The 23,641-nt window shown below is 38.0% G+C and overlaps 5 protein-coding genes across 7 annotated transcripts; 2 read left to right on the top strand and 3 right to left on the bottom strand.

The window, feature by feature from the left end:
- Window positions 1-287: 287 nt before the first annotated feature.
- On the bottom strand, window positions 288-2,430 carry LOC132790737 (membrane-associated tyrosine- and threonine-specific cdc2-inhibitory kinase). The gene is made up of 5 exons (XM_060799386.1): window positions 2,292-2,430; window positions 1,289-2,186; window positions 1,080-1,225; window positions 632-1,014; window positions 288-570 (listed from the first exon to the last, which is right to left on the bottom strand). The coding sequence occupies exons 1-5, from the start codon at window positions 2,349-2,351 to the stop codon at window positions 420-422; spliced, it is 1,638 nt and encodes a 545-aa protein (XP_060655369.1). The 5' UTR covers window positions 2,352-2,430; the 3' UTR covers window positions 288-419.
- Window positions 2,431-2,856: 426 nt separating this feature from the next.
- On the top strand, window positions 2,857-4,441 carry LOC132790738 (transmembrane protein 11 homolog, mitochondrial). Its single transcript, XM_060799387.1, has 4 exons — window positions 2,857-2,968; window positions 3,280-3,428; window positions 3,501-3,685; window positions 3,748-4,441. Exons 1-4 carry the CDS (start codon window positions 2,946-2,948, stop codon window positions 3,913-3,915), a joined length of 525 nt encoding a protein of 174 aa, XP_060655370.1. The 5' UTR covers window positions 2,857-2,945; the 3' UTR covers window positions 3,916-4,441.
- A 540-nt stretch (window positions 4,442-4,981) lies between these two features.
- LOC132789961 (peptidoglycan-recognition protein LD) lies at window positions 4,982-8,810 on the top strand. 2 transcript variants are annotated; one of them, XM_060798323.1, is made up of 4 exons: window positions 4,982-5,251; window positions 5,439-5,696; window positions 8,211-8,389; window positions 8,469-8,810. In XM_060798323.1, the coding sequence occupies exons 1-4, from the start codon at window positions 5,230-5,232 to the stop codon at window positions 8,808-8,810; spliced, it is 801 nt and encodes a 266-aa protein (XP_060654306.1). In that variant the 5' UTR covers window positions 4,982-5,229. The 2 variants fall into 2 exon arrangements, with proteins under 2 accessions (XP_060654306.1, XP_060654307.1); XM_060798324.1 differs by having other exon boundaries at window positions 5,450-5,696.
- Window positions 8,811-9,075: 265 nt separating this feature from the next.
- Window positions 9,076-10,059, bottom strand: LOC132789960 (alpha-tocopherol transfer protein-like). Its single transcript, XM_060798322.1, has one exon. It carries the CDS (start codon window positions 10,057-10,059, stop codon window positions 9,076-9,078), a length of 984 nt encoding a protein of 327 aa, XP_060654305.1.
- Window positions 10,060-16,825: 6,766 nt separating this feature from the next.
- On the bottom strand, window positions 16,826-23,641 carry LOC132789959 (guanine nucleotide-binding protein G(f) subunit alpha). 2 transcript variants are annotated; one of them, XM_060798321.1, is made up of 5 exons: window positions 23,604-23,641; window positions 18,871-19,080; window positions 18,637-18,805; window positions 17,783-17,880; window positions 16,826-17,716 (listed from the first exon to the last, which is right to left on the bottom strand). In XM_060798321.1, exons 1-5 carry the CDS (start codon window positions 23,624-23,626, stop codon window positions 17,008-17,010), a joined length of 1,209 nt encoding a protein of 402 aa, XP_060654304.1. In that variant the 5' UTR covers window positions 23,627-23,641; the 3' UTR covers window positions 16,826-17,007. The 2 variants fall into 2 exon arrangements, with proteins under 2 accessions (XP_060654304.1, XP_060654303.1); XM_060798320.1 differs by lacking the exon at window positions 23,604-23,641 and adding an exon at window positions 20,883-21,248 and having other exon boundaries at window positions 16,827-17,716.

A 23,641-nucleotide genomic window follows, 5' to 3' on the forward strand; every position in this document is an offset into this window, starting at 1 on the left:
TGAAAACGGCTTTTTGACAACATTAAGGATTATAATGTATTCTTTCAATTCTAGTTTATTCAAATTGCAACTGTAATTGAAAAAAGATAGGTTCACTTTTAATTTTGCGGCTTTTTCAAATCGCATTTCGTATATATATCACATGCTTATTGTATTATCATTCATAATTCAGATTACTTTATAAAAACAAAAGGACTTCTAATAACAAGTTCTTCTAAAGAAGCATTAACATTATTACAATTGTTGGGCCTAAAAACTAGAGATTTTTAAGAAAACTACAACTATACTCTAAATATATATAACGATATAGTTTGTTGCCATATGTATGGGTTTTGTAGGGTTTCTAACTGATATATATATGTTTGTTCATCATAATAAATTCCTTGCGTTGCATCAAATAAATGTCTGTGCGGATGCTCTTACTCTTCATCACTGTCCAACAAAAATAACTTTTTACGCAGAAACGATGATGAATCCAATACTTTAGGGGCCGATAAATTGGCACGGGAATTACTAGCGTCAACGGCCAGTAAATTACTATTTTCCGCCTGCGCCTTGCGCGCTGAGCAACTGCAATAGAATAATATTAATAGTGATACTATTTCACTTCTAGTCATTTCTAACTACTTGCCTTCTGAGGCGGGCTGATTTGTTATGATGGTGATTTAATGGCGTCGAGTTAACCAATTTCTCTCGGCCACAGGCCGTAGGTGTTCCTTGCTGGGACAGTTCCAGATTATCAATGGAGGATAGAAAATCAGAGACATAACAATCACGATTACCAATTGGCGTCGAGCCGACCAATTGGAGTTCCACTCGGGGCACACCGAGCATGGATGAGGATGGAGATGATGGTACTGCTGCATTGTTTCCACATCCAGACGACTCGGATCCCGTTAAAGGCTTGTACAAGTGTAGGAATTCCAAAATGTAGAATAAACAACGATACGCAGCCGTTTTGAGATTGCAGATTTTGATCCAGACAGCACGACGTGATCTTCGGAAGCACTTTGACTGAAGAAAAACATACAAGAATTTCAGATTTTATGGAGAATGAGATGTGGGATTTGACACCTTACCAGCAGCTTTAATGTGACCATTGATTTCTCCTCCTTTTGTATTCTTTGCAGTCTGGGATGCGCCAGTAGCTGATCTGCTGTTGGCCTCAGTTGTGGATCTGGTGACATCATCGTCCTGATGACTTGCTGCAACTCCACTGAGATGGCTGCAAATACAAGTTGTAAACATAAAAAACAGTAACAGATTAGTTAAGAGCTATCGCGCTTACTATTTATGAACTCCTCGGGCAACTTGCTCTGTCGCAACTCATGCCAGAGCTGACCATTGGAGGGCAGATCCATGTAGCAGGCTAGCTCCAACATAGCAATGCCCAGGCTAAATATGTCGGCGGCCTTTGAGAATTGACCCTGTAGAATTTCGGGTGCCATGTAACGTGAATCGCCCTCCGTTGCCTGATGGTTGTTCGCCTTGTCCACATCGATGACCAGCCCAAAGTCGGCCAGCTTGCACGTATCGTCATCATCGATGAGCACATTGTCCAGCTTAATGTCCAAATGTATGAGGTTGCGATCATGCAGCGATTTAAGGCCTCGTGATAAATCCAGCAAAATGTGCCAAATACGTTCCTCCGGAATTTGCCGACAACGATATAAATACTGCTCGAGACTTTCGCGGCATAGCTCCATCTGCATGAAGAGGCGATCGTATTGCTCCCAGGCACGTATGAAGCGTATACAATTCTCGTGACCGGAGAACTCTTCGTAACGACGCACTTCCTCCAGCCGCTCGGCACGATATTGTTCGCCGCGAAACAATTGTTTGGAGATTTTCACTGCATACATCTGGCTGTCGGAACGATCTCGCACCTGGAATACCTCACCGAAGGAGCCTTCGCCCAGCTTGGCTAAGCGTTCGAAACACTGCTCAAAATGGCTCTCATTGCAGCACATGGAAGTTGATGCATTTGGTGATGCGGGCAAGATGCCGGCATCGGGACACTCGGAACCACTGCGAAAGGAAATTGCGTGAGCAACTTGTGAGCTGTTGTTGGCAGCACTGCACGATCCAAGTGATTGGCTGCGATTCAAATTGTTATTGTCAAAGATGGTGTAGCGCGTTTTGTATTTCGGCGGTCGAAATCGGTTACTGTCCAAGTGTCCATTGAACTGTTCGACAACAAAGAGATTGGTGTGTTAGCATGCATGCTATTTGAATGAAATGTGGGCGTGTTTGCGCACCAAATATCTTTACGAGACGTAGTAGGTATTTACCTGTTTGTGCCGGTGCTTATCATCTCTCATCTCTGGCAACGGGAGTCGTTGCTTGTCCATGTTTGTTTCCTGTATTATAATATTTATTGAATTGTTTTATTATATTTCAGTGAGTGTGACCGGCAGTTGATGTTGAATATGCAACTTCCGCAGGGAATATCATGCTACAAAATATACCATAAAATACTAAATTATTCAATTCAACGAACCAGTGGTTCACTTATGTTCAGTTATATTTAAATATATTTTTGGTCGATATTGTGTTTTATTATTCCACAAAAACTGTTTTTTCGTTCATCAAGAATTTTATACAGATTATAGATCTAGATTTTAATTGGCAAGTTGATTGGTTTAAGTGCTCATCATTTCGATTACTGATGAGCACATAATAATTATAGTCTACAATTATTATAGACAGTCCTTGATTTTAAACATACCAATGCTAAATGCTTTTCGAAAAGTTGCGCCATTTTAGCAGAGTAATCCCATTCCCATAAAAATGTTACCAAACTCACAATTGAGAAAATTGTACATCTCTATATGTTTTGCGACGTAAATTAGTATATTTTCGCATTGGAGTTGCGGTCAGGCTGATAGTATAGACCATAAAAACAACGCGTAGTTTTAGTCTTCAAAACAAATAAATGCAGCGAGATGATTAACAGAAGCGTCGACAGGTAAATATTGGATGTCTGTGTCAATTCATGAAGTCACAAAGAAGTTCTCAAAACGACGGCAGCATACGCATTTAAGTTATGCAATTTGTATGCGGTTTCGATCCGTGTATAAGTATGTAGTGCATACAAAACTACACACACACATATATGTACATATGTGCATCGGCTTGAGCGAGTGTGACCGCATGATAAACCAAATTCAAAATACTAATTAAACAATTGTGCGCGGTTGATTTGAAGTATTTGAAGTTTGGAGAAAATTGATTATGATTAAGGCTCAATGAAAAGCTTAAATAATGTTTTGCTTACAGTGCAGGCAAACAGCCAACATTTCATGTTATACGCGAAGTATACGATAGTTCAAATGCACACGAGCGCTTTGAGGCAGAGCTTGACAAAGCCCTCGAGGCCAAGGTAGACTTTATTATTATTGAGCCACCACGATTGGGCGATGAAACCGGTAAGTTAATAACATGTTCTTCTTTGTTACGTCATATGTTATCCCTCAAGGTTATCATGTCTTTTACTACAGGTCGCTGGATTTGGGTGGGTAATTGTCTACATAAAACGGCAGTAGCGACTGGCGTCGTGTCACTGATATCCAGCTTGTTATGGTACGATCGACCAGTTATTGCGGCGCCGGCCTGTGCCATGTCACTCTTCTGCACGGGATTATACACCGTATCATGGAACTATGATCCCTGCTGCCAGTATCAGGTAACAAACAAGCTAAATCATGTTAAATGCTCAGAGTTCATTTGCCTCAACATCATTTGCAGGTGGAGGAAAACAATGAGGTGGCTTTGAACAAGCTGCCGCTGACAGAGGTGTCATCGCCTGTGATCCTGGGCTATGTGCCCAATACCAAAACCAAATACTTGCATCGTGGCGTTACCTTTCTATCGGCTGCGTTGTGTGCCTGGCAAATTTGGCGGTCATATAAGTAAATGAGAAATGTGTAACCAAATGAGATTTGAGATCTAAGATCACCAGAAACTGGATACGGCGCGAAAAATCTTGAACATGGCTCAAGTATTTGGATATAAGTTTAGTTGCGATGCCATTTGTCGCATATGCATTTCATTTCTAGAATTTCCAGTCTTTTGTTTTTCCTCTAGTTAAATTTTTAAAGTGGTTTCCAAGTCCAAGAATGTGTATGCATGTGTTTCCGTCATTTGAGTTTTGGGGCAGCTAATTAGTTCGCGCTTGCATTATATACTATACTATATATATTTATAATGACATACACTAATTATGTTTTAGTTTTAAATGCGAAATGAAAAGTCTTAAGTCTTAAACGGGTGTTTCTTCTTAGGTCGTTGTTCAGGCAAACAAAAAAAAAAGAGAAAAAATTGAAATGCACTGTATAAATAATTAAGCAAAATTACTTTGTGTGTATAAATAAATAGTGATTGTTATTAGTATAGAAAGTAATGAGCAGTGCAAGCAAGTAAATAAAGTCTAAACCAAATATGTTATTCCAATATGCTTAAGAACAGTATCTAAGTATGTATTGTATAGTAAGTATTTGGATGTTTGCTTGTGTGGTATGTATTTATGAATGCTTTCATCATGAAAGCAGCTGCCGTCGAGTAATCTGCGAGTTAGCACACAAAGAGTGTATGAGTGTATGTACAATTATACCCGGTACCTAAGAAATTAAAAGGCTGTATAAGGTATAATTTAATAATGATGTACAAATAGAAATTATACATTTAACTAGCACAGTAAGTCAGCTCTAATCTGTTGGAATGACAGCAATCACCGTCTAAACCTGTCTGTCTTCCCGTCTGTCCATCTATTAGATCGTTTATTATGCTGAGATTATTAGAGCTAAGACTTTCTAATTGGCTGAGAATATTTTAGTATTTCATTGAACTGTCTGTCTACCAATAAGCATATTTAGCATATTGTTTTATTGTCGAAGAGCGAGTACCGGGTATTTAACAGTCGACTGTTTGGTTATCAACGCAGTTGTAATGAGACGTCATGCGGGCTGCATCAGCGGCCTGAGCCTCAGTCGGCTTGTGGACTCAATCGCTGGTGTTATGCTCGCCTCATCGTCGGCTCTGTACAATGTCGAACATCAAGCCGCGTGGATCTATCGCAATCGAGTGACGCATTCCAGTGCAAACCAGTGCCAAGTGGCCAAGTGGGTCTCACTTACATACAAGGTGGATAGGTGGATGTGTTAAGGCTGTCTGCGCCTGCACTTGACTCTAGTGTGTAAAGTGAGAGCGACAACTTTTCGCATATATGTTATGGAAATCTCACAGAGTGTGGGTACGTGATTATGTCAAAAAAAATTATCAAAATGAAGATATATCTCTACACAGTTTATACAACTGCGCAGTCGGACTGCATAAATTGTGTCAGTTTTGTTGTTTACAATTTCTCGAGTTGTTTTGAATTTGTTTTGTTTATCACAAATACAGTACGTGTTCTTTGCTTAATATTTTGCAACAAATAGCGTATTTGCAGGTTGTGGATGACAGCGATACCAGCTCCACATCCTCTGAGGAAAGTCTGATTACCATTGCACCCAATGAGCGAACTCCATTGTTGTTGGGCCACCGCGTTTCCGCCTCCGCCTCCGCCCATGACTCCTCCTCGCCGTCCTTCTCCTCATCAATGTACACAAAAGAATGCCTTAATTGGCGCATCATTGGACTACTTGTGATGTTTACCACCGGCCTCGGAGTGGCCTCCTATTTGCTCTGGCTAGAACGTAAGTGACCGAGTGACCACTTGAAAGTTCCAAGAACTCTAGTATAGAACTCCATAATCTAATTGTTACGCACTGCAAATAAACATAAGTGTATTTATTATTAATATTAGTTACTGCGCGACTCATAGAGTATTTTTATTTTATTACTCTTTGTTTTGTTATGTGGGCAGCAGGATTTAAAAGTCATGTGTGTGTGTGTGTTTTAGGGTCATTTAGGGTTAGTTATTATTAGGCACTTACACTGATTAGCCCTCGGATGTGCAAATTGTTTGCATTACAAATTTACACAGAGCCTATTTAATTGTGGACTTACGTATATATTTAGAAAATTGTGTACTTTTGTAATCTAATGGGAGGTGTATCTTGTGTTGTGTTACGGATTCTCATTGATAAACATTTGCGCATAGAATGGAGCGAGGGAATCTTAAGCATGTGACAGTGCTCCAATTGAAAGTGCTTGACAACAAGATGTTCCATACAAAACTGCGTTCTTATTTTAGAGTTCTGCTATAAAAGACTTTGGGAAAATTAATTAAAGTAATGTGTGCTTACACCTCTAAAGTTTAGGAGAGGCATAGAAAACTATTTGAGTTCATTCTATTATGGCAATTTGCTTCTTAAAACTCTTAAATATTGAACAGACATAAAAACTAATTGTGTTTAAAAATATCTTTATTTTGTTATGGAAAATTGCTACTGAGACCTCTACAATTTTTAAGACACCAAGAAAACTCTTTTTTTTTTGCTTAATATTTACTACAGCTAAAAGAGATCTTTATTTTTCTAAAATTGAAGTTGTATTCAGGTAGATGATTATAAGACCAAAGTTGACTAAAGCTAATTTCGTATGATAATGGGTCTAGGGAAGTGAGTTACAAAAATCAAATTTTGTACAAAATAATTTTTCCCTGGTATTTTCATTATCGGCAGGGAAATTCCCTATCAATAATATTCAACCTTCGTAATATATACTTCGTAATATATTCTCATATATTACTAAATGACGAGTGACTAACTTTGGAATAATCTTGTAGTAAAAAGTTCGCGGAAATATTTTTGTTAAATTTCAATGGCAAAATTCATTTCGAAAAGTTCAAGTCCATGGAAAGTAAACTGCAAAAATGAAATTTTATAGAAGATCATTTGTTAATGGTATTTCGACTATCAATTGGGAAATTCCCTATCAATAATATTCAACTTTCATAGTAATGGATGATGAGTGACTAACTTTGGAATAATATTGTAGCTAAAATGTGTGCGGAAATATGTTTGCTAAATTTTATTGTGATTAAAAACTTTGATATGCATAGTGGAATTCATTTCTTGAAAATCCAAGGACAAGTGTATAGTTTCTCAATGAGTACATCTTTGGAAATATTGTATTTAGTGATAATGAGTTATAGCTGAAATTTACTCTAGTTTACTTTAGGTTGTCATGGCCGTGGAGTATATCTAAAAGTCATTGACCGTAGGGTAGAAGGGCGTTATAAGTTTGTGCCTTCAGGAACTGTATGTAACAGACTAAAGCAGGCATCCCTGTCAGTGTCAAAAGCTGAGACGATATAGCCATGTTCGTCTGTCTGTCTCTCCCTATGAAACACTGGATTTTCGACAGCATTCATCGAATTTTTAGCGTAATTTTTAAGTTTGAGCAGATATACTATAATATATTCCTGAAAATTTGATCGCGATCATATACAATACAAATTGTAGAAGTTATTTAAGATATACTTTTGAATGGCAAACGTTTACTTACTACAGATCTTTGTTGCATTGTCTGACAATCTGGTATATTTTGTACTGTACTGTATATTTTGAATGTAGTACTATATCAATATACCAAATATAGCATTTGATATATATTTAGAACTTCTAATTTGATATACTTTACCATAAAAAAAACCGCACTGTTTTTATTTAATATGGGTGCGGGTATTTTAAAGCGAGTACACTCGACTGTAGCTTTCTTACTTGTTAATGTATAATTTTGATGACCACATTTTATATAAACTCCTTCAAATGAAAGTATAACTAAAAAGTACAATTTTATAATCAAAACTTAATTTAATGTATAATAAGTACAAATAATTTTTTTTCGAGTCGAAGGAACAAACAGTCAGTATTCTCTCTTTTCTATTAAATGTATTATTTAATACTATATATAATATAATATAATAAAAAAAAAATAAATTTATATGTGGCTGTAATTTATGAAAAATAATTAGTTGAAACTCACTTCATTTTAGGTAGTACAAATTTATTTTCTTTAGCTTTGATGTTTAAGTTCGCTTTTTTCATTGTTTGTAGAGCTTCTTCACTTTATAAATATCTAAAATAAAAATATTTGAAATTCACTTTTTATTCTTTACATTATCTGCAGCAGTGAACGCAGATAAATATCTTAAAGAACAAAAGTTGAAATTCACTTTCTGTTCTTCACTTCAGCTGCAGATAGCACAGATAAAAATCTAAAATAAAAATAGTTCAAATTCACTTTCCGTTCTTCATCTTTAGGTCCAAAGAGCCCAGATAACGATTACCAATTGAGTCTAACCCAGCACGATTTATGGAGTCTTTGCCCACTGCAGGGGCAGGCGCTGCTGGAGGCGGGGAAGGTGGTCAATGTGTACATCACCCACACTGGAGGCGTGGAGTGCACCGAGAATTGTGCACAGCTGCTGCATACGCTGCAGGTGAGTCACCAAAAGAATTAAAAACAATCCGAGTTAAACCAAAACACACTCATTTATTATATTATATATGTATGCTTAGCACCAGCATTTGGGGGAGTTGCCGTATAATTTCCTCATGGCTGGGGATTGTGAGGCATACGAGGCACGTGGCTGGCGATATGCGAGTAACTATGGAACACTGCCGCAATCCAGTTCCTTGGTGCTGGCTTTTGTGGGCAACTTTACTCAGCAGCTGCCCAGCAGTTGTCAGTTGGAGATGGCGGAAGCGTTGCTCTGGGAATCCCAAAGACGGAGGAAACTCCAACCAAGATATCAACTGTATGCACTGAGGAATGTGAGTCGAAGCGAGTTCGATGCGGATGCACTGCAGCGGAAGCTGAGACAATGGCCTCTTTATGCTGGATTGGAGCAAGTAAAGTGAAGCAAGGCGATTTGTTGGTTGTTTTTATTGAAAAATAGTTTACAAAACATAAGCACAGGATTCATGAGTGTGTGTGTGTGTGAGTGTTAAAGCGGGGTGCCACCGTTGATAAAGCGAAGCTGATGAGCAAACAGCAAAGCAGAGAGCGCTGAGTATGTGTGTGTTGTTTGTTTGTTGTGCCAGTTACAAGTTAAGGATAATGCCTAATACAAATAGCTTAATGAACTAAACGATTCCCGTTTCCCTCTTTCTTCTGAGAGGGGGCCTAATCGAATTCCAGTTTTCGAAAACTGCCCTCAATGGACTCGATCTGTGAGACGAAATTGGTGCCCGTGCTTGTCTTCTCCGAGTTGTAACTGCTGCGCCGTTGAATGCCACGATCCGAGAGCAATATGCTCTCGTCGAGGGCCAAGATCATGTCCCGCTTGGCAGCCAACTCCTGTTTCCATAGCTCGATCATCTGACGCATGGGCATGGTTCCGCCCATCTCTTGGGGCAGACACTCGGCATCGACGCCCTTCATCAGCTCCTTCTCGCTGCCGTAGATGATGAGACGATTTTTCATCTTCGAGCTGACGCGATTCTTCACAAAATCAATCAGCCACTTGAGTGTCGAGGGCACATTGATCAGGTGAATCTCCTTGTGGCGCATCGGCAGCGATTGTTCGCCCCATTTGAAGATGCGTGCGAACTCTGTGGGATTCCAGTTGGTCACATGCGATGTGGTGACGCCCGCAAAGTCACCCACATGACTCAGTCCGGTAATCTGTGTCTCCTGATCCTCCATCAGGCACTCGTAGGTGAGAAAGTGTGCCTTCGCCTGATCGCAGCTTGTGTGTAACTTTGGATTCAAACCTTTGGCATTGATGATCACCACCCGACGTCCATGCTTATCCCGCTTCGGCACCGCAAATATGTATCCCTGTTCAATCACATCGCTGAGACGCGGCTCCAGAAAGTCCAGCTTGGTGGCCATGTGCGGAAATGTGCGACGTATGTTCAGATACTTCAGCAGCGTCTGCTCCGCCATCGGCACACTGAACTTTTTGGCCCGCAGAAAGCGCAGCAGAAATGTGTCATCACACCGAACATTCTGCAGATCCTCGTTCTTCAACACCCAGTTGCGCAGCTGCTCCAGACTCTGTTCCCTCGTACACTTGTCCTCCCTCAGCTCACGCTTTGCGATCTTCAGCAGCGATTCAGGCAGCAGAGCGACGCCGCCTTCCTCCAGTACCTTGGTCTCCTTCATGCTCGCGTTGAACGTGTCGTATGCGCAATATCAGGTTGCGCTGTAAAAGATCAAAGAAATAAAAGTTATAAATAAGTGAACTAAATATTGAAATTCAATTTTTAAAATAAATGAAATTTAAAATTGTAATTTAAGGATAATAAATTTAAGTACCTAAAGGTTATATTGCTAATAAATAAGCGAACAAAACAAAAAAAATGATGTATAATAAATGTAAGCACATATTATAAGCTAAAATATTGATAATTATTCTAAGTAAATGTATAATAAATTTCAAATGTTAAATGGAAGTCAATGGAAATTAAATAAAACACACTAAATGTTACAATAAAAGTTGGATTAAATTGTAAATTGCATAAACAAGTGAAATGTTATTAAAAGTTAAAAAAAAAATGCAAGAAATAGTAAATTATATTATAAAATACTCATGAATTACAAAAATATGTTCAAGTCAATATAAATTATGTGTAATATGAACGTAAATTACTTTAAATATAATTTTTAGTAAAATAATAATGATTTTGAATAACTTTCAAGTTAAAAAAAAAATGCAAGTAAATATAAATATAATTCACGTTAACTCATTAAAGTAATACAATATTACTAAATACGAAATATAATATTTTATCATATCCTCGTATTCTTCAATAAAATTAAAGAAAAGATGAATTCAGAAATAAATTGAAGTGAACGTAAATTAGGATTTATAAATTTATAAAATATAATATAAATTAGTAAAAAATAAATATGAAGTAATAATTTTGATAAATAACTTTCAAATTTCTAAATAAATGCAAGTAGTTTTATATCTTAATCTTAAAAATAAAATACATACAAGTAAATATAAATTAGGGCCAAGAAAATTGCTTCCACATTCAACTGAAACATTTTTATTAAAAATAAACACAAATATTATATAATTTCTTCGCATGATTAAATGAAATTATCGAAAAGACATGAATTAAGAAATAAATTAAGTGAAAAATAAATATGAGCTAATAAAACTTTGATAAACAACAAAATAACTTTAAAATTTCGAAATAAAGGTAAGTAGACTTAAATGAAATCTTAAAATATAAGTAAATACAAATTAAGTTCAAGAAAATCGTTAACTCATTATTAATCTGAAGCAATTTTATAACATAAAAAACCAAATATTATATAATTTCTTCATAGTTTTAATTAGAAGACTACCACTAAAATTCTTAATCAACTCAAGATTAAATAAACGTGTAACCGCATGATTGATGAATGCCTCACGCACTTTCAATCAAAGCAATCAACAGCTCTAGACAAATGTTTTAGCGCTAAAACAATGAAACTTCTGCACGTATAAATATTGAATAGATAAATTAGCTCAAGGCCTCGAAATCTCAAGGCCCGTCATTTGCAAATCTATTTGCTAATTATGCCTAAAAAGAGTTTTTTTTTTTTTTGGTCTGAAATATTCGAAACAGTCGCGATACAAAAATCGCGAATGATTCAAGCAAGCGAGCGAGCGTTGAGTTCATATAAAGGGACAGCATTAAAGTCAATCTTTAGATATGCAAATTATTTTCTTGCCACCTTTTTATTTATTGTTGTTGTCACCGATGTGGCTGCTGCCGGACAATAAATCCAAATGAACCGATGTGAACACAGAGCGGATGAGCAAAAAGTTAATTTAAATGACAAGAAACTGCGAATTGGTTCAAGTTCAAAGACTGTTTGCTGAAAGCGGGTCAACTCAGTATAAAAGTGTGAGTGTGTGCAAATGCGTATGTGTGTTTGTTTAGTGTAATTAGCTAAGTAGTTGTGCATGGGGGAGAAAGAGTTCAACTGTTTGTCCAGTTTCGAACACAGCGACAGCTTTGATCTCTTGCATAAGCTTTTTTCCGGCAGCAGCATTTCACATACGTACACACACGCACACATGTGCACTTCTAACTGTGTGTGCACCTGTAGAAAGTATGCAAGACAGAGATGGCGATTGTCTCAGCTGTTGCGATCCAAGCACTTGGCTTATCTTCAAACAAAGTCAAAAACAACAACAACACTTAATGTTATTTGCTTACAAATGTTGTGTATTTGTTTATTGTCATTGTTGTTGTTGTGGTTGTTGCTGGTGTTTATCATGCTACATATGCAAATCAATTGATGCAAATACTGTGCCATTTAATTGATTTATGTTGATTTTGTGTCATTTGCATACAAACATTTCACAAGTTTTTTTTCTCTTGGATATTTCATTTGGATTTTTGATAGTCGATCGATCGATTTTTATGGCAGCGAAATGCATTTCAAGAAATTTACACAAATTTGCATTTTTCTTAACAGTTTTTCTCCAAAAAATTAAGTTGAAAATGCGATTTCGAAAAAAACTCAAATTTGTTGTCATTAGGCAATGGCGCCCACAAATTCAACAAGCGTCTCTGCACTCTTGTTGCGTTACAACATGTTTATTAGTTGGCTCGACTTGTCTAGTCTTGGCGCTTGCTTTTTGTTTTTGCTTGCGACTTGTCTCTGCCTGTTGTTATTGTTGTTGCTATTGTGTGGTTGCATGGCTGCCTCTCGCTATGTGCCAGGCTAATAATAATAATGCAATTGCAGCAGCAGCAAACGAAAAGCGAAATGCACTTTGGCAATTTCAATTCCGAAAAATGTTTCACTATATAGAATATTACTTAATTTATATTTCATATAAAACTTTTCACACATACTGGTAACACTTTTTTTTTGGGATTTGCGTAAAATCCTGGCTGCTTAAGACGTCACGTCGATGGATATTTGTTGGGTTTGAGTTGGAGTTCGGATCGACACGCGAACCGGGACGAACCGCGCAGCGCGAGCTCTGAACAACGAATGACGCAAAAGAGTTAACAAAAAGTGGCTTGAAAAAAAAATGTTAAAGAAATTAACTGGATTATATAACGACCACACAGAGCAGCAGCAACAACAATAACTGAGAGCAGCTGTGACGGCCCAAAACCGAATCCGAATGCAATCTGTTCGGTTTCGGGCTGCTTAATGCTGTTGTTGTTGTTGTTGCTGTTGCTGTTCGGTTGCCGCTGCCGCTGCGGCTGTTGCATGGAAGTGAACAAGTTTATTTTGTCGTTAACCGAAAGTGTACATTGGTCAGGCGAACCTTTTGACTAGCAGGCTTTTGCTAGCCCGAACAGCCTGCGTCAGCCATCAAAGGTAGCGGTATGAGTAGAGAGCTGTTGCTGTTGCTGTGTTGGGTAATCCCAGTTAGTCACTGAGTCCGTAAGTAAGTCAGTTATTCGGTCAGTCAGTCAGTCAGCCTCTCAGCATTAAGTAAAACACTCAGTCAGTCCACTCAACTGGGATAGCGAGAGATTTTGTGCCTGTTCATGCCGATTTCAGTTTGTTTATTTCACTGATTTGTCGAGTTGTAAACATTAATGATTAGGCTCATTGAAGACGTTGAAACCCTCATTGCTCATAGCAAAAATTTGCATTTTCATGGCGCCCATTTTCAGATCAACAACAACACACGTTGTTGAAGTAGTTGTAAGTTGTAGTTCAACCTTGAAATTGTAATCCCCCCACTACAAATATTACACCTTAATGATCGTGTTGATGCACAAGTTCGATCTCCAATTTGAAATTGGGAATTCGAGACGCGTCATCCACGCTGCGAACATGTTTGTTTTTCTCTTCTCTCTCTATCTCTCTATCTCTTGCTCTCCTCTTTGGAGTTTCTGTTAGACAATTGCACTAATGCTGGGCGTTGAGGTCAATTTATTTCTTGAAAAACGGAAAAGCGTTGGCTATTTGATTGTCATTAGTTTGATTTCATTTTTCTGTTTTTTTATTATTTTTCTCAATTTCGAACTTCGGGGCCAACCACGAAGTGTGTGTGTGTGTGTTTCTTTCCCAATATTACGAGTGTGTTTAGCATAGGGCGTAGGCACTCTTAAAATACCTTAAAATCTATGTTAAGATTGAAATTTATATGTCTCACATTCCATTTTGTTGCAGTGTAACCAGTATATAGACTTTTGACTATGTGTTAATTACGAATTACGAGCAGAAGGGTGCAGTTGAGCTATGAGCTGATTTTTTCAATGTCAATTGATTGATCTCTGGTCTAATTAAGGCTAAATTGAAAAGTCATGCATTTCTGCATACTAAAAGACAAGTCAAGACATTTTTATAGATTGCTACTAAATAAATCGCTATCTGCACAAATATAAATTAGTTTGATTTAGGTGAATTGTTTTATGGTACCATATCAAATTACAAGTTTGCACAGAAGTGATGAAGGTGTTGAAGGGGATATGAATGAGTTTAGTTGTTATGTTATGGCGAAGTCAAACTTTTTCTTTGTCCTTCTGTTTCTATGTTGTTTGGGTTTCTTAGTTTACTATCTGTACTTACGAAACTTGCTGAAAATTCTCTTGTTTGCTTTAAGTAAATGTTTTGAAAAATGTCTAATAGATAGTACTTCATAGTTATTTCATAACTTAGAAGTTGTATAATTTGTATTATTTCTTTAAAATCGGAAGACTATATTATGAAATTCGAGCTTTGAAAAGGAATAAGTTTATTTCTTGCAACATTTCTGTTAAACTATAAATATAAAACAGTTTTTAAAATATTTAAAACTTCGAAGTTGTATAATTTGTAGTAATTCTTTAAAGTCGGATAACTATATTATGAAATTCGAGTTATGAAACCGAATAAGTTTATTTCCTGGAACATTTATGTGGAGTTCCACATAAATATAAAACAGTTTGTTATATATTTTGAATATCCATCTATGAAAAAGAAAAAGTTTATTTCTTGGAACATTTCTGTGAAACTATTGATATATAAAACAGTTTGTTAAAATATTTTGTTTGCCTGAAAAGTTTATTTACATACATTATAAATAATTGATATTTCTTTTCAATTAGTTTGTTTCTTAAACTATCATTATGAAATTACAGATTTCAAAAAAGTTTGTTGAATTTGCTAAGAAAGTGTATTTAAAAGTCGATAGCTTTTCTTTCTTGCTTGTGGATAAAGTTGATTTTCACCTTTATTTTGGCATGCCCAGTCTCAGTCTCAGTCTCAGTCTCAGTGTTGAGTCTTGTCTTTTGTTTGTTGCTCGTTTCCCCATTTTTACAGCCTGCGACCTTCAAGGCAGGTTCGTAACAGCTGATCGACCTACTGAGCGCCGCATAAACATTTTTACATTTTTATTTCATTTTTTTTTTATTTTGTTTTTCCTTTTTTTAACACACTTGTTGAGCTTGTGTAATGTGCGCACTCATCGTTGGCACGTTTTTTAATAAATCTGAGTGTCTTTTTCATATTTTTACATTTTGCAGGCATAACTTGTTTACAACACAGAGAGCGCGAGCGATAGAGCGAGTGAGGGAGAGAGATGGAGACAGAGAGACAATTGCTCCACATGCCCATAAAGATGAACGGCGTCAAAATGTGAACAATAATAATTTTTAATAAACACATTACAGCGCATTCAAACACCCGTAAGAGGGCCAACTGCAAAACGCAGACAATAACAATTCGCAACGACTTCAATAAGCCGTTAACTTTTGTTTGGTTTCGTTTATTTTATTTTAGTCGTTTTTCTTTTTTTTATATTTTTGGGAAACATTTTTCGAAACATTGTCCGTCACATGGTCCACAATTTTATATTTTTTTTGTGGGGCTGTCGTGATTTCAGTCTTAACTATAATTAACGGCATAGAAATTCATCCGTGTAGCTTAATTATCTTTCCCGAAATGGGCAATTTCATAGTTCATAGTTCCCTTTGTGTGAAGCACCTTCCAATTTTGTATAGCTTCTAGCGTTTTAATTTAATTACAACATGCGCTGCCGCAAGCTGATGTTGCCAAAAAGCAAAAAAGCAAAAAATAAGCAAAGGGCAGGTTTGCTCAATTTGGCAAACATCACATTTTGCATAGATATTTGAGCATATTCAAAATTACCAGAACTTCATTTATCATTCCCATTAAGGTAAAGAAATATTCGTGGGCGTTGCACACGAAAAAACTAACAAACTACTGTTGTTGTGCATATATTTGCTTGAGACGCAAAACGATAAAGTTATCGTCATGTTAATGTTACTTTACAACAAAGTTACATCTATAAACATTTTTTTTATTTTGGTTTACTTATGGGACGTATTGACTTTAGCACTTGCCACTGCACTGTTTAAGTGTTATTGTTGAGTCTGAACAGTGATTGTTATAATTACACAAGATAATGCCACAACTCTTGAGGCGAACTTTTATTTTCTCGTTGTGGTTGTTATTGTTTCGGTTTTACCTGCCCGCGAAATAGTAATTATGCTTTAGACAGCCGAAACTTACCTAATTGATTTTAATGTCGGCAACACCAGTAAGCGTCAATTTTCCGTTTACACACAAGATTATTGTTTCGGCAAAAAAATTACAAAACTCGCAAAACCGCTTTTCGACAACGTCCGCAGTGTACAAAGGTTCGACGCAGAATCAAACAAAGCGAACAAATCATTTACCTAAAGTACAACAAGCCAGCTTTAAAAACGCTTTAGTGGAGAGCGAACGGAGTTGGCTGCTACTTTAAGTCGATAATTCGGAAATCTCTACAACGAGAGAGTTGTTTAATGAACACACAAAACATAAATACTTCAAAGCTGGTTTGAATTTCAAATCAACGTAAAAGAGGCGGCAAAGCGATAACAAATTAATCGATAAGTTAAGCTTTGGCTATCGCTGCTGCTATTGTAACTTTACAACACTGCGTTTTTAAAATGGCGACCATCAGAGTTCCTCAATTGAAAATTCATTGCGTTTTGTGTGATTGGTGGGTTTTTTCTTATATTTGCTTACATCTAATTAACTATATTAAAGCTGCTCAATTAGTATCGCTTAAATAGACTATTTCTTTACTCTAGCATACAAAATCACAGTTGGTAAAGGAAACTCTTCGCTGAGAAAAACAACATTGACTGTCTAGAAGAGTGTTGAGCCGGATCCGTTAATGTTTTCGGACAGAATCATTTGCTGCACATCGCTAAACACATCACGAATGCAACGTGTGTCGGTGGCAACGGTGAAATGATAATAGCATTCCCTCTCCGAGGAGCTATAATCACACTGATTGCGGGAATTGCGCTTGAACTGTTCCTGGGTGATGTCCATCATCTTCTGCTTGATGAACATCTTGGTCCAGTCGGACTCATCGAAACAGCTTTGCTTGTGTTGCGGCCGTTTGCTAAAGTCCTCGAATTCCGGAAAATAATCGACAATGTGCTTGCCGGCGCGTATCTTGCGCTCCATAATATCATACTTGTTGAGGAAGACGATCAGGCCGGCGGAGGCAAGGAAGCGATTCTGCCAGACGGCACGAAACAGATTGAGGGCCTCCTGCAGACGATTCTGGGTGGCATCCTCGCGCAGATTCTGATCGAATTCGCTGCATGAGATGAGAAACAGCACCGCCTGAATGCCCTCAAAGACCTGAATCCATTTGTTGCGCTCATCACGCTGGCCGCCCACATCGTACATGCGGAACTCTTGCTCGCCACCGCCCATGCTCTTGGGTATGGGAACGCGGAATGAGATTTTCGAGATGCCGGTGGTGACCTTTCTGCTGTGCAGAATGTCCTCCGTGCTGGGTATGTAGTCGACATCGCAGATGCGCTCGAAATTATCGAGAAAACTGTAAGAGAGTAAAGCGAAATTTTTAGTAAAGAGTTGAGATTGCGAATGGGTTATAAAGACTTACTATTTGGCGCTGTCGAGCAGTGGGAATTCATTCGAGCGATCGTAGCAGGCACGTATGCCGACATCATTCCATAAAGTCATAACATGATCGCAGTACTCCTGGAATTAATAAATAAATAAACATATAATAAGATAAGTTTTCTTTTTCGCTTTTTGTTATGCTTAGAAATTAGTCATAGATATGAATGACGGGAGAAAACCCAAAAAAGAAGAAACAAAAAAAAAGGGGAAAGGCTATTTGCTGATCAGCCGAATTATCTTATCGCTCCACGTAGCCAAAGGCTAAGTAAATGACCGACTGGTCGGTCGACTGGCTAAAACACATAATGATTCAGAGTCTAAATCGTTGACAACGGCAACGAATGTCGCCAAACTGTCGGCGATTGTTCAAAGTTCCACACCACCTGCAGCAGAAGACTTCTGGGCAGGAAGTGATCGCTGTTTGCTGTTTGCTGCTTCGTCGTTGTTGTTGTTGTTGTTATTATGACAAAACACTTGTCGGAAAGTTTTTTAGACAAACCATTAAATATAATGGCAATGCAATCAATCAAATCACATTCAACGATAACAACAAAACACCGATCGTGCTCCTGATCGATGCATACACCGAAGGAGAATTCCAATGTAGTTGAGTATTTGAGTATTTGTGTTTTGGTTTTGGAAACGTGCGACGTTGACGTAAATCTTGAGTATTAGAAAATCATTTGATGATATTGTCGCTCAAACAAACTGCGACAACATTTGAAGTGTGGCGCAGAGGATAAGATACTGTGGCCCATTGAGGGATTAAATTGACATCAGGTGGCACGTCATCGATTGAACGATTTCACGATTTCACGATTGCCTGTCACTCACCTCGTTAAAGTACTCGGGCGCATCGGCTGGCAGGGACAGGATGTAGTTGGCGCTGCGTTCAGTGGTCAGACTGCCAAAGCTCAGGCCCAGCAAACCCATCTGTTGCACCAGCTGTATGATGGAATCGTGGATGTTCTGATAGATTTCCGGTATCTTTTCGCGTCGCTCACTAAAGTGACAAAGAGCGAACTGCTATAGACAACTATTCAATCAAGAATTCCTTCATCAACTTACTCATCGGTGAAGCCATTGATGTGCAGGATGCGCATTTGTTTTATGATCGTTGTCTTGCCCGATTCGGCAGTGCCGAGCAGCAGTATCTTAACCGTTGTGTCCTTGAAATTCGAACTGAGATCCTTGATCATGTGATCATGATGGGATTGCAGCTCTTCACGTTGGTTCTGCATGCTTGATTGCTTGGGACCGCGCAAACAGCGCAAAAGTCTGTAAATACAAAACAACAGAAAAAAAGACTATGATAATATTTGCATTGACTTTGTTATGACTTCTAAGGAAAAAGCGGCATGCGACACCACATAGAGCATACATATACATATGTATATATTACCATATAGTGGTATCAGAGTCCGCATCGATCTATTTATAGCAAATGGGTAAATGTTTGCTAAATTAAAGAGCACACATTTATTTAGCCATGATGCATGTATGTTTAATTAAAAGCACACACACACACATACTGGGGCATACGCTACGTATACGCAATAGATAAAACCGCAGAGCGAGACATAGAAAGATAGCGAGAAACTGGCTTGGAGTGAGTTGATGTGAGGGGGTGAGCGGGGGGTTAAGGTTAACTGACGCATTCTGGCCAACACAAATTGGCAATTTTCAAAGTACTAGCAAGCCGAGTACATACAGCAATTAGGTGCAACTATTTGCGCTTTTAATTGGCATCGCGCTCAAGATCGAGACTCGAGACACGTGTTTTTGTCTGTCTCGAGACATGACACACGTCGTCTGTCGTAATTGGATATGCTAGAGACGAAAGTCACACATACTTTGTTCTGTTTTTTGTGTTTATCAGAGGGACCCTAAATACCTTGTTTATGCACTTTGCACTGCGTGACTTGGTTTTTATCGTAGAAATCATTCACAGAATGTAACAAGTGTGTGCTGTGTGTGCTGTGGGGGGCAAGACAGGACGGCGATTGCAAATTTATAGCGCCAATTGAATTGGCGATTGCCCAAAAAGTTCGTGTGCCTGATATCCCCACTCTTTGGCCACGCCCCATCAGAGAGTGAGAGACTGAGAGAGAAGGCTTATCAAGGCGACGACGGGCGCCCCGACACTTAAAGATAGGGACAAAATACTTATCATGCCATTGGCATCGGCAAATTATTGAAGGCACTCATTTCTCGTGCTGCGATCATGATTATGATTATTATTATTATAGCAGGGCTCCCTCGAAAACTTGTCATCGCTCAAAAAAGGGAAGAATGAATTCCAGTTTAACCATAACCTATCCCCCCTTCAGGTCTTCCCCACACTCAAGACTCAGAATGGGTTTATCCAGCTGACTCAGCTGCACTCTCGCTCTCACTCTGTGCATAATCTTTATCTTTATCGCCTGTAATTGATTATTTGATTTTAAGTGGTCCCCCCATAAAGTGGTCATATGCTTCGCTTTTATGGACGTATTTACACAAAATCGCCAATAATTTGACTGGCCATCGATCTTCATTTCTAAATGATGTAATTAGCTTAGCAACAACGTTTTGTAAGTCGTTCATAAAAATCGAGGAGTAGTTATAGTATTTTGTAGTTATCAAGTCGTAAAATTCTACTCTAGATTTATACAATTAATAATCAACTTGGCTAATTAATATATATGTTAGTTTCACAGCTGTGTAAAATAAAGAAGACTTTAGCAATTGTCCATAAATAATGCAGTAGTTATCACTCTAATCTATTTGTCAGGTCATAAAGTGTGTTCTGTCTAGCCTGAATTCGTGTTCGATTTTTTTGTTCGAGTTCTCCATTAATATTTAATAACTTGTCTAATTAAAATATAATGAAAATGTGAACTACTCAATTCGTTCACAGAATTGTGTAATAAAACCCATTGACACATTTACTAAATTAACTGATAAAAACCCGAACATTAAATAGTAGGTATAATTTCGACTTATCACGATGATGATTGGCAATAATAATGCCATTGAAATTCCTTGTTTAAATTTCAATCTGCGGTTAAGTTAAGAATCTATTTGGAACAATGTCTCACCTTAGTTTCATGTTGAATAGTTTTGTTTCAATTTTGATAACTTCACTTTGTAGATTGTAAGAATTAAATAAATTCTTTTTGTTGCTGTTCATATATAAATGTTTTTATTGCTGTTCTTGTTCTTGTTAATTTTGTTGTTGTTGTTGCACAAATCACTTGTTTTGCTGGCATGTAAGGTAGTCCTGAATACTTTGGAATTCTTGAGGCTTGTTTACAGTTTTGTGTTGGCCTTTTGTTTTATTAACACTCGACGCACTCTTCTTCACTTTTATTTAATTTGCAAACTTTGCTCAGGGGCTCTTCTGACGATGCGAGAACACGTCTAACGTTCTATTATAGTATCACAGTACTGAAACGGCCAGCGAACCGAGCATTTTCTTAAATACTTATCAGTCGAGCGAGTCGTCGACTCCCAATCGACTCTCGACTCGCGATTCTCTGGCACTCGACTCTCGACTCGACTCGACTCGACACTTGGACGCAGGCAGCTAAATCCACAGGGCCGATGCATGGCCCGATCATTTGTTAATTGCTTGTACGGCTGTACGAAGCAAGAATGTACAATACAATACAATACTCGTACATTATTTGTAGCGATAAGATATCGAGTAGCACAGCTCGCTCTATGCCTAGGGGGACAGAGTGAGGGGGGAGGAAGGGGCGCAAGGCAGTTCAGCAAAAGAGTTTATCGATAGAGTGCCAACAATAGTACACACATAAAGAAAGAGAGTAAATCACGAGAGTTTTTTATACCCGCTACCCATAGCGTAGAAGGGTATTATAACTTTGTGTCGGCAGAAAATGTATGTAACAAGTAGAAGGAGGCATCTCCGACCCTATAAAGTATATATATTCTTGATCAGCGTTAACAGCCGAGACGATCTAGCCAAGTTTGTCTGTCCGTCTGTCTGTCAGTCTGCCAGTCTGTCCGTCTGTCCGTATGAACACCTAGATCTCAGATACTTTAAGAGATAGAGCTTTAATTTTTTTCGATAGCATTTGTTATGTTTGCACGCAGATGAAGTATGTTTCAAATTTTGCCACGCCCACTTCCGCCCCCCCAAACTGACAAAAATCGAATAACAAGCGTAAGTTTAAAGCTAGAGTCTTGATAGTGATATAGATATAGTAATTCCTGAAAATTTGGATGTAATCAGCTAAAAATTGTCTATTAAAGAAATACTTTTGTATGGGCAAAAACGCCTACTAAGCAATTAAGACCTCTAGTAATTGCTTCGGCTAACAATCTGGTATATTTCGCACTATATATGTAGTATATATATGTAGTATATCTATACCAAATATACCACTTGAATTTGTTTAATATATTTTATAGTATTTTTGTGGTATATTGTGCTGGTAATATTTTGTTTATTTAAAATGGGTAACGGGTATATCACAGTCGAGCACACTCGACGGTAGATTTCTTAGTTGTTTTTAATTTTTTTGGGCGAGGAATGAGGAAACCTTTTTGGCGTTAAGCGACTGTCCTCGACTCAATTCGCAAGTTATGAAGCCTCACATTTTGTTGTCATTTGTCGAGTGGAGGCGCTAATGCATTGCATATAGCAAGTACTTCATTAGTAGGCGGAGCACCACTTGCCAGTGGAATTATACCTCGTTGGTTGTGTTGGCTTATGCAGATGCACTCACTCGCTTACATGGCAAATGGTAATGGGTCTGGTTGATAGCACGAGCTCACATTGTTTGTGGATGATTACAGCTTGTAAGGCAGCTGAGTGCACAAAGAAAAAACAATAACAATTCAGTCTAAACACTTCACTCTGAACAATGTAATTAAAATACCAGCCCCTAAAAAGCTGTATATCAGTAGCCAGCAGCAAGTTGTTGCCAGCCAGCCTACGTGGCGTATGCGTAACGTCGTATGGCGCTGTGCGTATCCGTAAGTTTGGTTCACGGGCGTTCGTTAAGAATAACAATAACAACAATGATGATGATGATGAATGTCAATGGCATGCGCAATCTGTGTTATGCTGCGCAATGTCAACCCCCCAAAAAGTCCCCGACGTAGATCATCTTCTATATATGTTTATATGTTCTTGAGACAACAAGAAATCAATGAACTTTCCGCAGTTGAAGAGTCATCGATATTGTGATATCGTCGTCGTATTCTCGTTAAACTAACGGTGCCATAAGGACAAGGTCACATGTCTCCGAACTGGAAATGGAAAGTCAACGTATTTTTTAACTGAGATTTCTGACGATTGTCGTCGTAGGTTATTGGTGGGGTATTTTATATATTTATTTGTTTATGTGCATTGCGTCTGGAATTGAAATCTGTGATACATATTCAGTGAATGGGCATGGCCGAATGGCAAATGAAGCAATTATTATCTGTTTACGGAAATTTTCCCTCAAATCGTAAAATGGGTTTATGGTCTTCCCCCCTTCCGACCCCGCAAAAATGATACCCCAAAAAGCTGCGCTGTCATGAACACCGTTTGCTGCCTCCTGTTATTGCTTATCGTCATGCCGATTTGAAAGTGCCACAAATTTCGCAATAATTTGAGTAATTACAGAAAAAAAAATTGAAATAAAATCATAAAGTGCTTCGACGCGACGCTACGCGGCGATCGGTGATAAATTAAGTGATACATTATTCGGGAAATCGGTTCAAGAATTTGGAATATCAAGGCAAAGGAACTCCAACTATTTGTTTACAGCTTGTGGAAGTAGATTTATAGGGAATCCAATACTAACCTGAAAAACAAGTCGCCATTCATTTCCACGTATCAGTC

The sequence above is a fragment of the Drosophila nasuta genome, chromosome 3, assembly GCF_023558535.2.
Source record: "Drosophila nasuta strain 15112-1781.00 chromosome 3, ASM2355853v1, whole genome shotgun sequence".
Lineage (NCBI taxonomy): Eukaryota > Metazoa > Arthropoda > Insecta > Diptera > Drosophilidae > Drosophila > Drosophila nasuta.

What these genes read in the sequence shown, in the direction of transcription:
- LOC132790737 (XM_060799386.1), bottom strand. Translation starts at nt 2,351, where the DNA reads ATGGACAAGCAACGACTCCCGTTGCCAGAGATGAGAGATGATAAGCAC. An exon ending in GCCCGAGGAGTTCATAAATA is followed by an intron (nt 1,226 to 1,288) that starts GTAAGCGCGATA and finishes TTGTATTTGCAG; the next exon opens with CCATCTCAGTGGAGTTGCAG. An exon ending in AAATCAGCCCGCCTCAGAAG is followed by an intron (nt 571 to 631) that starts GCAAGTAGTTAG and finishes ATTCTATTGCAG; the next exon opens with TTGCTCAGCGCGCAAGGCGC.
- LOC132790738 (XM_060799387.1), top strand. Translation starts at nt 2,946, where the DNA reads ATGATTAACAGAAGCGTCGACAG. An exon ending in ATTAACAGAAGCGTCGACAG is followed by an intron (nt 2,969 to 3,279) that starts GTAAATATTGGA and finishes TTTTGCTTACAG; the next exon opens with TGCAGGCAAACAGCCAACAT. An exon ending in ATCCCTGCTGCCAGTATCAG is followed by an intron (nt 3,686 to 3,747) that starts GTAACAAACAAG and finishes CATCATTTGCAG; the next exon opens with GTGGAGGAAAACAATGAGGT.
- LOC132789961 (XM_060798323.1), top strand. Translation starts at nt 5,230, where the DNA reads ATGGAAATCTCACAGAGTGTGG. An exon ending in GGAAATCTCACAGAGTGTGG is followed by an intron (nt 5,252 to 5,438) that starts GTACGTGATTAT and finishes TGCAACAAATAG; the next exon opens with CGTATTTGCAGGTTGTGGAT. An exon ending in CTATTTGCTCTGGCTAGAAC is followed by an intron (nt 5,697 to 8,210) that starts GTAAGTGACCGA and finishes CTTCATCTTTAG; the next exon opens with GTCCAAAGAGCCCAGATAAC.
- LOC132789960 (XM_060798322.1), bottom strand. Translation starts at nt 10,059, where the DNA reads ATGAAGGAGACCAAGGTACTGGAGGAAGGCGGCGTCGCTCTGCTGCCT.
- LOC132789959 (XM_060798320.1), bottom strand. Translation starts at nt 20,974, where the DNA reads ATGAACAGCAACAAAAAGAATTTATTTAATTCTTACAATCTACAAAGT. An exon ending in ATCAATGGCTTCACCGATGA is followed by an intron (nt 18,806 to 18,870) that starts GTAAGTTGATGA and finishes TTGTCACTTTAG; the next exon opens with TGAGCGACGCGAAAAGATAC. An exon ending in CGCCCGAGTACTTTAACGAG is followed by an intron (nt 17,881 to 18,636) that starts GTGAGTGACAGG and finishes TATTAATTCCAG; the next exon opens with GAGTACTGCGATCATGTTAT.